Source organism: Diceros bicornis, chromosome 26 (genome assembly GCF_020826845.1).
Source record: "Diceros bicornis minor isolate mBicDic1 chromosome 26, mDicBic1.mat.cur, whole genome shotgun sequence".
Classification (NCBI taxonomy): Eukaryota; Metazoa; Chordata; class Mammalia; order Perissodactyla; family Rhinocerotidae; genus Diceros; species Diceros bicornis.
In genome coordinates, this window is record NC_080765.1 from 6,348,498 (window position 1) to 6,363,209 (window position 14,712).

The window sequence follows — 14,712 nt, forward strand, 5'->3', positions numbered from 1 at the left end:
AAAAAAAAAAAAAAAAAAAACCTTGACCTAAACCTCACACCTCAGACAAAACCTTATACAAAAATTAGCACAAAATGGATCATGGACTTAAATGTAAAACCTAAAACTATATATTGTTTAGAAAAAAAATAGGAGAAACCTTTTGGGACCTAATGCTAGGTGAAGAATTTTAAAACGACACCAAAGGCACAACACATAAAAGGAAAAATTGATAAATTGACCTCATTCAAATAAAAAAAAATATTTCCTCTGCTGAAGAACCTGATAAGAGGAAAAGACAAGCTACAGACCATGGTGATAAAAGAATAGTAAGAGGGACACTTGTGGTGATGGAAGAGTTCTGAATCCTGATTCTGGTGGTAGTTACACAAATCTACACATATGATAAATTTCCAGACAGACACACACACACATGTAAATGAGTGCACACAAAACAGATGAAATCTGAAACAGCTATATGGGTAGTACCAATGTCAATTTCCTGCATTGATACTGTACTATAGTTATGCAAGATATTACCACTGGGGGAAACAGGATGAAGGGCACATGACATGGCACCTCCTTGTAATTTTTTTGTGGCAATTTCCTGTGAATCTATAATTATTTAAATAAAAATTTAATAAATAAATAAAATTTAAAATTTAAAAATAATGGATGGCCAAGTGCTATCACCATCATGGCAGAATGAGTTTTCCCCTCTTTCTCTCCCCTGTAAGTTAAACAGAAATCAATTGACCAAAACGGTATTCCCTACAGGGCACAACAGGTCACCTAAGTTATCCATGCAGCTATACATCTGAAAGTGGGTGCACTGGAACCCCAGGAAGCAGTGAAACTAGGGGAGCAGCCCTTTCCCCCTCCTCTGGTAGAAGTGATTCAGGGCACAGATCCTTACACGGTGGCCTGCGTTGACAGTGACTGGAGGTGAGGAGGCCCAGACCATGCACGACTGCCTGCAGAGCAGGGGTGGCAGTCCATGTGACCACCCATGGAGTGGCAGCAGAGGCAGCGGTCCAGCCCACACAACAGCCAGTGGACAGCAACAGCAGCCCAATCTGGACAACTTGGAGCAGATGGGGCAGGAGCAGAAAAAATAGTCCCTGACTCTGCCCAGTGGTGGCAGGTGGAAACTGTGACCAAAAGCATCAGGAAACACAGGAGAACTGGTGAAATAGCTCCCACTGGTGGCTCGCCCAATACCAGCTCCACAAGCAGTGGGGGCTGCATACAAGTCTCTGGGTCCCCAAGCCCCTACCAGATGCAGCGATGCCTGAAAACCCAGCACTCCTGGCATGATGCAAGCAGCACCACCAGAAAACCTGGGAATAGCAGTGAAGCTGGTGAACAGGACAGCAGCACCTAAGCCCACGGACAGCCAGTAGAGGAATATGAGATCCAGGCAACCCCAGAAGCAGCATAAGTGCTCACAGCCTGGTGACCCCAGTGGCATCACCTGAGACTGTAGTAACATCATAAGCAGCAAGGCACCAGCAACCCCAGAGGCACAAGCAGTACTAGGAGGGCACTGACGATGCCTCTAGCAGAGGCAGTGGAGGGAGGAACGTGCAGGTTCTCAAATACAATCAGAAGCAGCTCAGAACCAAAGTCACCAAAGCCAAGTTAGAAAAGGTGATTAGACTACAAATATGCTGGCAGAGAATCAATTCATCAAACAACATGAAGAACTACATTAACATGGCAGAACAGAAGGAAAATGACAACGCTCAGAAACCAAACTTGAAGTCACAGAAAATTACAATCTAACTGACAGAATTCAAAATAGCTGTCATAAAGAAACTCAACAAGTTACAAGAAAACTCAGAAATACAGTTCAATAAGCTCAGGAATAAAATTAATGAATAGAAGGAATACTTCAAAAAAGAAATTGAAGCTCTAAAACAAAAAGAAAACAGAAATTCTGGATATGAAGAAGACAATTAATGAGATAAAAAATAATGTAGAAAGCATTAATACTAAAGAAGCTCTTGTGGAGGAGAGAATTAGTGAGCTTGAAGATAGAAACCCAGAATTGACTCCAGTGGAGGAGGAGAGAGAAATAAGATCTTTTAAAAATGAAGAAATTCTTTGATAAATATCCAGCTCAATTAGGAAAAGTAACATAAAGATTATAGATATTCCAGAGAGAGAAGAAAAGCAGAAAGGAGCAGAGAGCTTACTCAAAGAAATAATAGCTGACAACTTTCCAAACCTAGGGAGGGAACTAGACATGCAAGTACAGGAAGCCAATAGAACTCCTGATTACATCAAGGCAAAATGATTCATTCCAAGGCATACAATATTAAAATTGTCAAAAATCAATGACAAAGAAAGAGAGAAGAAAATAACCTTCAAAGGAACCCCCAATAGGCATTCAGCAGATTTATCAGCAGAAATCCTACAGGCTAGGAGTAGAATGATATATTCAAAATACTGAAAGACAAAAACTATCAGCCAAGAATACTCTATCTAGGAAAATGATTCTTCAGATATGACAGATAAATAAAGGCTTTCCCAGAAAAACAAAAGCTGAAGGAGTTCATCACCCTTATACCTGCCTTACAAGAAGTGTTGAAAGGTGCCTTCCTACGTGAAACAAAAAGGCAAAGGTTTACAAAGCTTTGAGCAAGGACAGAAAACATCAGAAAAGTGCAGCTCTATATCAGAATAGGTTAGTTATAACTTAATTATAACATAAAGGCTAAAGGGAAAGAAAGCATCAAAGTTAACTACAAACACGTCAATTTGGTCACAAACTCACAATACAAAGAGAATAATTTGTGACAACAAAAACATAGAAGGGGTGGAAAGGAAATGGGTGGAACGTGCATAGGCTAATGGAGATAATAGGCTATCAGAAAAAGGACTAGGTAATCCATAAGATCTTTTATACAAACATCATTGTAACCACAAAACAAAAAATCAGAGGAGAGTACAAAATCATAAATAAGTGGTAAACTGAGAAAACAATCACAGAACACCACCAAAATGAAATGGTAGACAGAAATACAAGGAAAAAGAAACTGGAAATTTAGAATGACCAGAAAACAAAAGATAAACTCGCACTCTTAAGCCCCCTTTTATATCAATATTCTAAATGTAAATGGATTTAATTCACCAATCAAAAGACACTGACTGGCTGGATGGATTAACAAACAAGACCCCAAAATATGCTGCCTCCAGGAAATATGTCTCAGCTCTAAAGACAAACATAGGCTCAGAGTAACAGAAGGAAAGATGATACTTCCAGCAAATGGCAACCAACAGAAAGCACACGTAGCCATACTTATATCAGACAAAGCAGATTTCAAGATATAAAAGATAATAAGAGATAAAGATAGCCATTATATAATGATAAAAGGGACATTCCACCAAGATAACATAATACTTACTAATATATTTACACCTAACACAGGAGCATAAAAGTATATAAAGCAACTATCAAAAGACCTAAAGGGAGAAATTGACAACAACAAAATAACAGTAGGGGAACTTACCACCCTATTTACATGAATGGATAGATCATCAAGACAGAAAGTTAACAAGGAAACAGTGTCCTTAAATGAAATACTAGACAAGACGGACTTCATATATATAGAAGATTCCATCCAAAAATAGCAGAATACACATTCTTCCCAAGTGCACATGGAAAATTCTCAAAGACAGACTATATGTTGGGAAACAAAGCAAACCTCAATAAATTGAGAAAATTTGAAATTCTATCAAGTGTCTTTTCTGACCACAATGTTATGAAACTAGAAATCAACTACAAGAAAAAGCTGGAAAAGTCACTAATATGTGGAGACTAAACAACACGCTACTATTCGATCAATGAAGAAATCAGAGGAGAAATCAAAAAATACCTGGAGATAAATGAAAATGAACACAAAACATACCAAAACTTATGAGATACAGCAAAAGCCATACTAAGAGGGAAGTTTATAGCAATACAGGCTACCTCAAGCAACAAGGAAAATCTCAAATAAGCAAGCTAACACTGTATCTAAAAGAACTAGAAAAAGACTAACAAATAAAGCTCAAAACCAATGGAAAGAAAGAAATAATAAAAATCAGGCAGAAATAAAAGAAATTGAGATGAAAAAAGCAATAGAAAGGATCAATGAAATTAAGAGCTGGTTCTTTGAGGGATAAACAAAATTGACAAACCCTTAGCTAGACTCAGTAAGAATAAAATAGAGAAGATGCAAATAAATAAAAACAGAAATGAAAGAGGAGAAATTACAACAGATACCACAGAAATGCAAAGGATCATAAGAGAATACTATGAAAAGCTAGTTGCCAAAAAAGTGGATAACCTAGAAGAAATGGATAAACTCTTAGAATCATACAACCTCCCCAGACTGAATCCAGATAAAATAAAGAAGTGAATAGGCCAATCACAAGTAAAAAGATTGAAACAGTAATCAAAAACCTCCTGAAAAATAAAAGTCCAGGACCAGACGGCTTCTCTGGTGAATTCTACAAAAAATTGAAAGAAAATTTAATTCCTATCCTTCTCAAATTATTCTGAAAAATTGAAGAGGATGAGACACTTCCTAATTCAATTTATGAGGCCAACATTACCCTAATATGAAAACCAGACAAGGACAACACAAATAAGGAAAATTACAGGACAATATCACTGATGAACATAGATGCAAAAATCATCAACAGAATATTAGCAAATCAAATACAACAATACATTAAAAGGATCATACACCACAATCAAGTGGGATTTATTCCAGGGATGCAGGGATGATTCAACATCTGCAAATCAATCCATATGATACATCACATTAACAATTGGAGAATAAAAATCACATGTTCATCTCAATAGATGCAGAGAAAGCATTTGACAAGACCCAACATCCATTTATGACAAAAACTCTCAGTAAAATAGTTATAGAAAGAAAGTACCTCAACATAATAAAGGTCATATATTACAAACCCACAGCCAATGTCATACTCGATGGTGAAAGACTGAAAGCCATTCCTCTGAGAACAGGAACAAGACAAGGATGCTCATTCACACCACTGTTATTCAATATAGTACTGGAAGTTTTAGCTAGAGCAATTAGGCAAGAATAAGAAATAAAAGTGATCAAAATTGGAAAGGAAGAAGTAAAATTCTCACTATTTGAGGATGACAAGATTTTAAATATAGGAAACCCTAAAGAATCTACCAAAAAACTGTTAGAAATACTCAACAAATACAGTAAAGTTGCAGGGTACAAAATCAACGTACAAAAATCAGTTCTGTTTCTATACACTAATAACGAATTAGCAGAAAGAGAAGTCAAGAATTCAATACTATTTACAATCACAACAAAAAGAATAAAATACCTAGGAATAAATTTAACCAAGGAGCTGAAAGACCTATACACTGAACACTATAAGATATTATCGAAAGAAATCGAAGATGACATAAAGAAATGGAAAGATATTTCATGCTCATGGATTGGAAGAATAAACATGGTTAAAATGTCCATATTACCTAGAGCAATCTACAGATTCAATGCAATCCCTATCAAGGTCTCAATGACATTTTTCACAGAAATAGAACAAAGAGTCCTAAAATTTATATGGAACAACAAAAGACCCTGAATAGCCAAAGGAATCCTGAGAAAAAGAAAAAAACCTGGAGGTATCACACTCTCTGAATTCAAATTACACCACGAAGCTATAGTAATCAAAACAGTGTGGTACTGGCACAAAAACAGACACACAGATCAATGGAACAGAATTGAGAGACCAGAAATAAACCCACACATCTATGTATGGCTAATCTTTGACAAAGGAGCCAAGAATCTACAATGGAGAAGGAAAGTCTCTTCAATAAATGGTGTTGGGCAAACTGGACAACCACATGAAAAGAATGAAAGTAGACCATTATCTTAAACCATACATAAAATTAACTCAAAGTGGATTAAAGACTTCAAGGTAAGACCTGAAACCATAAAACTCTTAAAAGAAAATATAGGCAGTACACTCTTTGACATAGGTCTTAGCAGTATTTTTTTGAATACCATGTCTACTCAGGCAAGGGAAACAAAAGGAAAAGTTAACAAATGGGACTACATCAGATTAAAATTCTTCTGCACAGCAAAGTGAGCAATCAATAAATGAAAAGACAATCTATCAACCAGGAGAAAATATTTGCAAAACATATATCCAACAAGGGGTTAATTTCCAATATATGTAAAGAACTCCTACAACTCAACACCAAGAAAACAAAAAACTCGATCCAAAATGGACAGATGATATGGACATTTTCCCAAAGAAAATATACAGATGGCCAACAGGCACATGAAAAGATGTTCAGCATCACTAATTATTAGGAAAATGCAGTTCAAAACTACAATGAGATATCACCTCACACCATCAGAATCACTATAATTAACAAGACAAGAAATAACAAGTGCTGGAAAGGATGTGGAGAAAAGGGAACCCTCATACACTGCTGGTTGGAATGCAAAGTGGTGCAGCCACTATGGAAAACATTACAGAGATATCTCAAAAAATTAAAAATAGAAATACCATATGATCCTTCTCTCATCCTACTAGGTATTTATTCGAAGAACATGAAATCAACAATTCAAAGAAATTTATGCACCTCTATGTTCATTGCAGCACTATTCACTATAGCCAAGAAGTGGAAGCAATCCAAGTGCCCATCAATGGATGAATGGATAAAGAAGATGTGTATATATACACACAGTAGAATACTACACAGCCATATAGAAGACAAAATCATCTCATTTACAACAACATGGATGGACCTTGAGGATATTATGCTGACTGAAAGAAGTCACGCAGAGAAAGACGAATACTGTATGATTTCACTCATATGTGGAAGATAAACAAACACATAGATGGAGAACAGATTAGTGACTACCAGAGGAGAAGGGGGTGGAGAGATGGTGAAAGAGATAAAGGGACACATTTGTATGGTGATGGATAGAAACTAGACTAGTGGTGGTGAACGTGATGCAGTCTACACAGAAACTGAAATATAATAACATACACCTGAAATTTATACAATGTTATAATTATGATCTCAATAAAATAATTTTAAAAAATGGATGCCTACCCGCCGGTTTGTGAAGACAGAATAACATTCTTTCACCAGTACTGTTTTGATCATGTCTGGATCTGTGATAGCCAATACAGGCTGTGGGCCATCATAAAACCTGTTAGGGAAACAGAATTGATTAAATTTAACAAGCCAGATTCTACAGCTGGAGCCATGCTTGGAAGTCCAGACTTTCATCCTGACGTTACATAATCCATACTCCTAGAGATCATGGCTGGAAATAACAATAGAACATTTGTTAAGTCTAGGTGGTTTGCACATGGGTATTTCCTATATCATTCTCCATAATTGTTTCTGTTTAAAATATTTCATTATAAAAAGAAAGTTGGGTTAGTAAATAATTTAAGATAAGTAAATTACCTAAGAGAAAAACAATAATTAATTAAGGAAAGTCCACCCACTCAGTCATGAAAAATTATAGTTTTGGTGATCTATCAAAATATGACATAATATGAGATGAAAACTGTAGACATACTGATCACAAATATATAAAAATGTGTCTACAAATGGAGACAGATTTGGAATGCTCAAAAAGTGATAGTAGGATCTGAATAATTTCATTCCCTGTTTCCAAAATTTCTAAAAGAGGCTCTGGACTGAGATTGTCTTCCATGCAATGAAGACATCATCATAACAACAAGTCTATCCAATGAAAGTTTCCAGAATACTCACCCCCACATATTTCCATACTTTTTAAAACATTTCTTGTCAAAATCCCAAAAACCCTGCAAGGAGAAACAAATTCAATTATTAATCTAAATGTATTGAAATCTACCTCTAATTGGGACAGAAATGACTCAAATGCCATGAAATTTGGCTTACTATCTTTCACCGGCAGTTAGAGGGAAGCTCTTATTCAGAGACATGTTAAGGGTTAAGGAAAGAAAACAGAGGAGATATTTGAAATGGAGCATTTAAAATCACTCTAGAATTTTCTCCGGGTATTGTAGATACTAAATGACTTACGCATGTCATGAATACTCAGTAACTCCCTCTCTTTCTAAAGTGTTTTCATGAGAAAACTGAAGTTGAGGGAAAGCAAGAGTGGCCTGCACAATCTTTGATCTCCTAGTTAAGCATCCTTTTCATTTATCTCATGAGTTCTCTCTAGAATTCCAGGAGAATTAGGAAGTTTAAGACACCAGTGACCTTTTTGATCTAGCAGATTTAAATAAGTCTAAGGCATGTTTCTTGAGCAAAAAAGTGAGTGAGTGAATGAATGAATGAATGAATGACAAAGTAGACTTGCCTTCCAGTTTTCCAGCTCAACATGGAAAGGATGGGGAGAAGCCACTAGTCCACATAGGACAAAGCAGATTAAAACACTTGCTCTGAGTTTTTGCTTCCGTAACTTAAAAACAATCTTCCCATCACTAAGTTTCAGTTGTGATGTTTTGACAATATAAAAGAAATTCCCAGGAATATAGATCTTGGGGGGAATCTACTAAGGAGCTGATCTGGGAAAGATGGAAAGGAAATCATTGCTTTTTCAGAGGACAAAAAAGACCAAAATTTCTTAGGCAGTATTTAGGCCCTGAAGGCCTCAGTTGGAAGAACTGGGACCTGAGAAATAAGCCTCAGATCTGCGGAAAATGAAATCTGAGGCAAAGAGCAGCCTGCACACAAGGCTCTCCCTACTGGCCTTCTGGACCTGAGGTTGTAACCTTCTATGCAGTGGCCAGGCCCTGGGAGAGGGATCGGAGCTGGATTAACCACAAAGGCTCTGCCAAAACCTACAGTCCTTGTGTGACCTACCACATTCTGTTCAGTTACATTAAGTTTTTAATAATTTTGTCAAATCATCTCCCTTCTAGGGATTTTTTATAAGCGATTCTGCCTTAAAAAAACAAAAACAAAAACAAAAACTCGAAGTCTATCTGAAGTCCATAGACAACTGTCATCTTTTCTCAGTATACCCGCTCTCTGCTCAGATGCAGCCGTAGGGAGCCTCCTGAGAAGGCAGTGAAGTAAAGAAGAAAGCTCTTATTCCATTTGTCAAATCTCAAAAGACGTCACAGGTAGCAAAAGGTGAGTTACAGCCATCAATACAACGGCAGGAGTTTAGCAGATCTTGAGAGAATTCAAGTATGAGCAAATTACCCAACAGTGTATACTGGTGCTGCGTAATAGCCTGCAATTTCAAAGCTACATGGGAGAAAGAAGAAGAAGAAGAAAATAATGCTATGCAGAGCTTATGCTATGAACAGTAAAGTCTGACTTTAGTATACACAGCTTAATGAGCTAATCCTGGAAATTCTCTTTATTCTTTTCTCCTAATATTCAGCACAATTATGCCTTCCTGGGAATCTGCACCTGGAAGAAAGAAAATCCTCTTCACAACGCTCACAAGTTGGAACACCAAGTCCTGGGCTGAATCAGCCAGAGAGCTGGGCTGTCCAACTGAGGCAAAACCTGAGTTTCATAACAGCTGAAAATAGATCCCTGGAGTAAACCTAGCCATGTGCTGGGTGGGGCCTGTGACACCATTTCTTGAAGTGTGAAACCTCAGAACTTCCTCCTGAGAAGGGATATTTTTACTATAAAACTAATCTGGGATTTGCAACCATAAGAAGCAAAAGAAGGAGCTTATAAAATACTCAACTTAAGGTAGCCCAGAACTGTTCCAAAAAATGGCAGAGGTGTCGGCCCAGGAATTCCCAGCTTCTTAAAAAGTCCATGTGAATAGGTCCCATATCTATAAAGTGAAAGAGAAAGCCAGGTTGCAGGGATTGTGGAGTAGGTGCTGGGGCTGGCCAGTCCCTGTTTCAGAACTGGAACAGTCAAGTGAGGGAGGTAACATGTAGATGATAAATAATAACAGCAACTCCAACAGCAATAATTACATTCACTCATCATCTCCTTTCCCACCTCCACTGCGAGACCACACAAAGTAAAGATGAGTAGATAAAAGCAGCTGAAGTCTCTGTGGTCCCAATCCTAGAGTGAAGACTTGATAAATGTTTCCAAACTTAAGTGCTCATGAGAGATTCAGGCTGGAATTCTTCCAGGGAATTCACTAGTGTATATTTAGTAAGTCGACTCTCCCATGATCTTGAGATTTTCATTCTAGGTAGAAAGGGAAAAAATTTCTTTTTCTGCTCCAATGAGATTTGGCATAACTGTGTCCACTCAATAAAAGAGAGTTACTGAAAGCCTACCATGACTTTGTTCTTACAGTTTTCTCAGAGGCTTTTATGCTTTTGCTTCCCTCTATGCCTTGACTCCATTTTAGGATCTGGTCCTTCTTAAATCTATCTTCATAGAGAGGCCTTGGGGCAGCCAGTTTTTTTTATCTCTATAGAATGACAACCATGTTCAAGCTTCCATTGGCCTCAGAGAAATGTAAGTGTCTTTAAGCTACACCCAAGTCTCTGTCGTTAGGCAATTTGGTTGACTTGAGCTGAAGAGTAGGGTGATTGGCCCATATGCTCCCTGAATGATACTGTATAAAGGAACCAATGACTAAAGAATCCACTTGCAGATAATTCTTCCCCTCATGGGCTCTGGTCCTCCAACCTTGACACTCACCTGCTAAGCACAATGCCAGGAATGCTCTTCTTTTTCAAGATGGTCCCTCACAAAGCAGTTACTTCACTGCCTCGGTGCATCAACTGTCTCAAGAACCCATTAAGGCTGGTGCGCCCTATGGGAGGTCTGCCAGTAACTCATCTTTCATGTGTCATGTGTGGAATCCCACAACTGGGGATTCTGGATCCTTGCAAGCCTTCTCACTCACTCTTTTTACTGAGAGGTGGCAGAATGGAGGGAGAAGAGAGGCTTAGGGAAGACGCTGCCAGCAACAATTTTAACCATGAAGTTGCTAGGCTTACAAGGCTAACTGTGGAGGCAAATTAGGAAAGTATGGCTGAAAAGTACGTTATGTATAAATAGTTCAACATGCCTTACAAGTGCTTTCAGCTAAAATATAGGCAGCCTTCTAAAGTTCAGATACTTTCCTGTTGATAGCAAAAGATGTGTTATGAAACATAATGAGTAACCATAAAATGTTCTAGAGAGTTCAATTAAGACCTTGTCTCTTCTTCTTTGGAAGTTAGACTTTAAGGCAGTACAGGTTCCAAATACTCTGTATAAATCCAGAAAATCTTATAATATGTGATAAAATAAATCCAAAAAATTTACATGAAAGGATGTATGTTTGAAGTACCCAGCAGAGGCACCTTGGCCAGGCCCAGCTGGGCATATGGATCCTTCCTCCAGTGCAGTTGATGGAAGCATGAGCACTGGCTGCCAGAACCAGGGGTGGCCTCGGTTAGTTCCACCTAGTTCCTTCCTTTGCCATCACAACCATGCAATTCAATTAAACCAATTTCTGCTTCTGAACTTTCGATGTGCTACATGAACTCTCAAGTGAGGCCAAGCAATTGAGTGAATGTCAGCAACAGTGATCCCAAGGAAAGATATGGTCTAGTGTCTAAACGCGCATGCTTCCAAACCAAGGCAGAGGGTGGGTGGGGTGAGTTCCTCAGTTTATTTCCAGCTTCCCTGTTTTTGGTACAGTAATGCTGCTTTTGGTACAAATGAAGGGGCTAAGAATAAGGCCAAACATTTTTATTATGTTTACATTGTATTGACATAAGGAGGGCATTGTCTACTCTACAGCAACAGACTCTTGGCTGCATCAGCGTCTCTAAGGCTACAGTGTTGTTTGTCCAGTGGCGGCAGTATCTAGTTACAGTCCTACTGCCAGACAGACCACACACAGAGTGACTTAGATGGTGTCCCTGTCCAGGTTTCAAGCAGATGAGATGCTAACCCTACTGCCCTGTGAGGGACCTCCTGTGGGACCAGGACAGAGGAGCATCTCTGCTCTGAAGGATAAGAAATATTCTTCCACTCCATCCTAACTCCTACCTGGATGCCTCTCATACCATCACTGGCTCACAGTCTCAGTTACTCACCTGCACTGAGAGATTAGAAGAACCTGATGGACATGTATATTTTAAAATATATATGCAATTATATCATAGAAGTATATATTTGCACCCTAGATTCATATTCTTGACTTTTTTCCAGAAGGGTGAGGTTATTTATGCACTTTTGTAGTCACAAATCCTGAACCAACAGCCTTCTTTTATCCTTCAGAAAGTACATGCTGGAAACAGTCTTATCTCAGTAAATAATCTAGTATTAAATAGAGTGGAATTAAACCACATCAATTAATTTTAAAATGTCATCAGTCAGAAAATATGTTGCTACTATACCTAGAATTCCTAACATTAATTTCAATGAATTAAAACCAGATTTATATTTCCTATGTTCACATCTGTGTTCATGATTTCCTACTCTCAGAATGTGAAATTGAGACTGAGGTCAAATGTGACATGGAGGCCCTTCCCTACCCACATGTCAAAAACATCTCTTCTGTCAACCTACTCCATACCAGGATCCCACCATTGAGAGGAATTCCTCTGCTGGATGGTTTTGATTTATCCTCCTGCACTGTAACTTAAAGGGAAAAAAATATTTAAAATCCAAATTGGCTTATGGGGCTCGTGCCTTTGCAGGCTGCTAGCAGATTTCATATTGAGGGAAAAGAAATCTCTATACTGATGCTAACCCTCCCAGAGACTGGAAGTAAAAGGTGAAAGAAAATAATACAATTTCAAGATTTCTACCGGGTCTCCTCTGCTCTAAAGATTTGTCATTAAGAGGTAAATAGTTCTGCATATTACAGGATGTGGGAATTGAGTCTTAGAAGGGGATTCCCAGGAGAGGGGCACAGAAAATAGAAGAGCTGAGTCTGAGGAGAGAGGAGGAGCAATCTCCAGCCCACCTGCAAAGTCTGGGTACACCAGGTGCTTTGTATAAATGACGCCAGTAGGTGGGAGGGAGAGAAGCAGGAAATACTCAAGTGACACGGGATCCAGTCCTTCTATGCCTCTCTTGCAGCAGATACAGGACCCAGAAGGCAAAGATAATGAAACAAAATCCAAAGCCACTTCCTCCTGCCTCCAGGATCCCTAGACCTTGGGAAGAGATGAGGATCCCACTGCCCAGAGGCCATTTGTTTTTAACCTGTCGCTGCTGAATTCTGCTTCATTAGTCAAGGTCCAAAGTGGTAGTCAACCAGAAGATTATTCCCAGGAGCAAATAATGTCTCTAAACTCCACTAGCTACAGAAATTGTGAGTGGGGGGGGGGGGTTACTCCTTCAATAGATCTGGGTCAGATCAATAATAACTCCCCAAGTGACTGTAGCACCCAACAATTAAACAACTTCTCCTTCATTAACTAGCTTAATCTTCAAAACAGGTAAGGGAAAGGGGACCCTGAGTACCTCCCCAAGTGTATGGTTACAGAGGACACGAGCCTGGACAGTTACTCACAGATAGAGGAGCACCAGGCTGATAGCCAGGAGAACCCAGGTTTCTGTGGAAAAGCTTGGGATCAGGTCCATGGCCACTTTTCTTCCGAGATTGTCTCCTCCGAGTTTTCTTTTCAGCAGTCTGTGCTACTGTTTGCAGGCCTGTGGGTACAGAGATTCCCTTCTAGCCCAGTGGAGATTCAGTGAGGCTGGATGGTTTATGTTCTGGGAAAGGGGGCGGTGCTGCAGCTGCAGCCAATAGAAGGGCCACCTGTGCTACACCTGCAGGTGCCATCCCTGCCTGATACTTGGCAAATCATCATGGGTACTCCCAGTTTGATGTCCTTTGAGTTCATATTCTGTGGGAAATCAATAAACAGCTCAATCAGTGTTATCAGTAATTCCAAATATTACAGAAATTCAAGTAAAGCCACCGGCCTTCAATTTCTAACCTGCCCTTGACTCCATGGCTTGCTGCATTCCAAAATACTTGAAATCCTTCAAACATACTAGGTCTACTGATCTTTACCCATGCAATTTCCCATACCAAGAAATTCCTGTGTGCCCCTTAGAAGGCTCCTACTCATCCTTCAAAACTCTGCTCAGACAGAAACCCCTCCCTTAGTGTCCTTCCGCACCAACCTCCTTGAACAGATACAACCACTTCCTCCTCTAGGAAACATCCCCGCCCCACCACAAGCACAATTCTATTATTGCCCTCTCCACACTCCAGCACCATTGTTGGTTTCCACACCTAGTTTTCTTACCAGATTGAGAGCTTCTCAAGGGCATAGTCAGGGAATTAGTCATTGTTATGTCCCTAGTCCCAAGCTAAGGACATCCCTAAAGGTTGTTGGAGTTAAGTTGGTTGATGTGAGATTGCTGGGCCCCCTGCATGTCCTTTCGCTGTGGCTTATTGATGACCCCACCATCTTCTTGGATTACTAATACAAGAGGGCCTAGATGCACCTCGGCCACCGTTGCTGCATGTTCAGGCTGATACATTACGGTTCTGTTGACAAGAGGGCCCCTGAAGGAGAGGCCAGACATGAATGGTATGGTGATGGCTGCACCAAGCGGTATCAATTCAGGCTGCTTCCTTTCCAGCCAATCCAAGGGTCCTGCAGTAGACAGCCAGTTAGACAGATCCTTGACCAACGAGTGGCTCCATCTCTCTAGAAAGATCAATGTCCAATGACAATAGGTGTGAAGGGAGCAAAGAAGAGAATAGCAGCCTGGATGCCCAAGTAGACCCCAACTAGCTTAGCCACCAACAATATGGCTGATGTCTCTGTGGG

At 39.4% G+C, this 14,712-nt stretch overlaps 1 protein-coding gene across 3 annotated transcripts in view; it reads right to left on the reverse strand.

Annotated features, from left to right (window-relative positions):
- The window catches only part of LOC131422935 (cytochrome P450 3A12), a 38,124-nt gene extending 24,617 nt beyond the window's left edge, over positions 1-13,507 (reverse strand). Inside the window, exons 1-5 of one of the 3 annotated variants that reach the window (XM_058570559.1) lie at positions 13,437-13,507; positions 9,693-9,785; position 8,015; positions 7,763-7,815; positions 7,088-7,187 (exon numbers count right to left, since the gene is read on the reverse strand). In XM_058570559.1, the coding sequence (XP_058426542.1) occupies positions 7,088-7,187; positions 7,763-7,815; position 8,015; positions 9,693-9,785; positions 13,437-13,507 (318 nt within the window). Of the gene's footprint in view, positions 1-7,087; positions 7,188-7,762; positions 7,823-8,014; positions 8,016-9,431; positions 9,433-9,692; positions 9,786-13,436 lie in introns of all 3 variants that reach the window. The other 2 variants (XM_058570560.1, XM_058570558.1) reach the window with 2 other exon arrangements.
- Between the last annotated feature and the right edge of the window lie 1,205 nt (positions 13,508-14,712).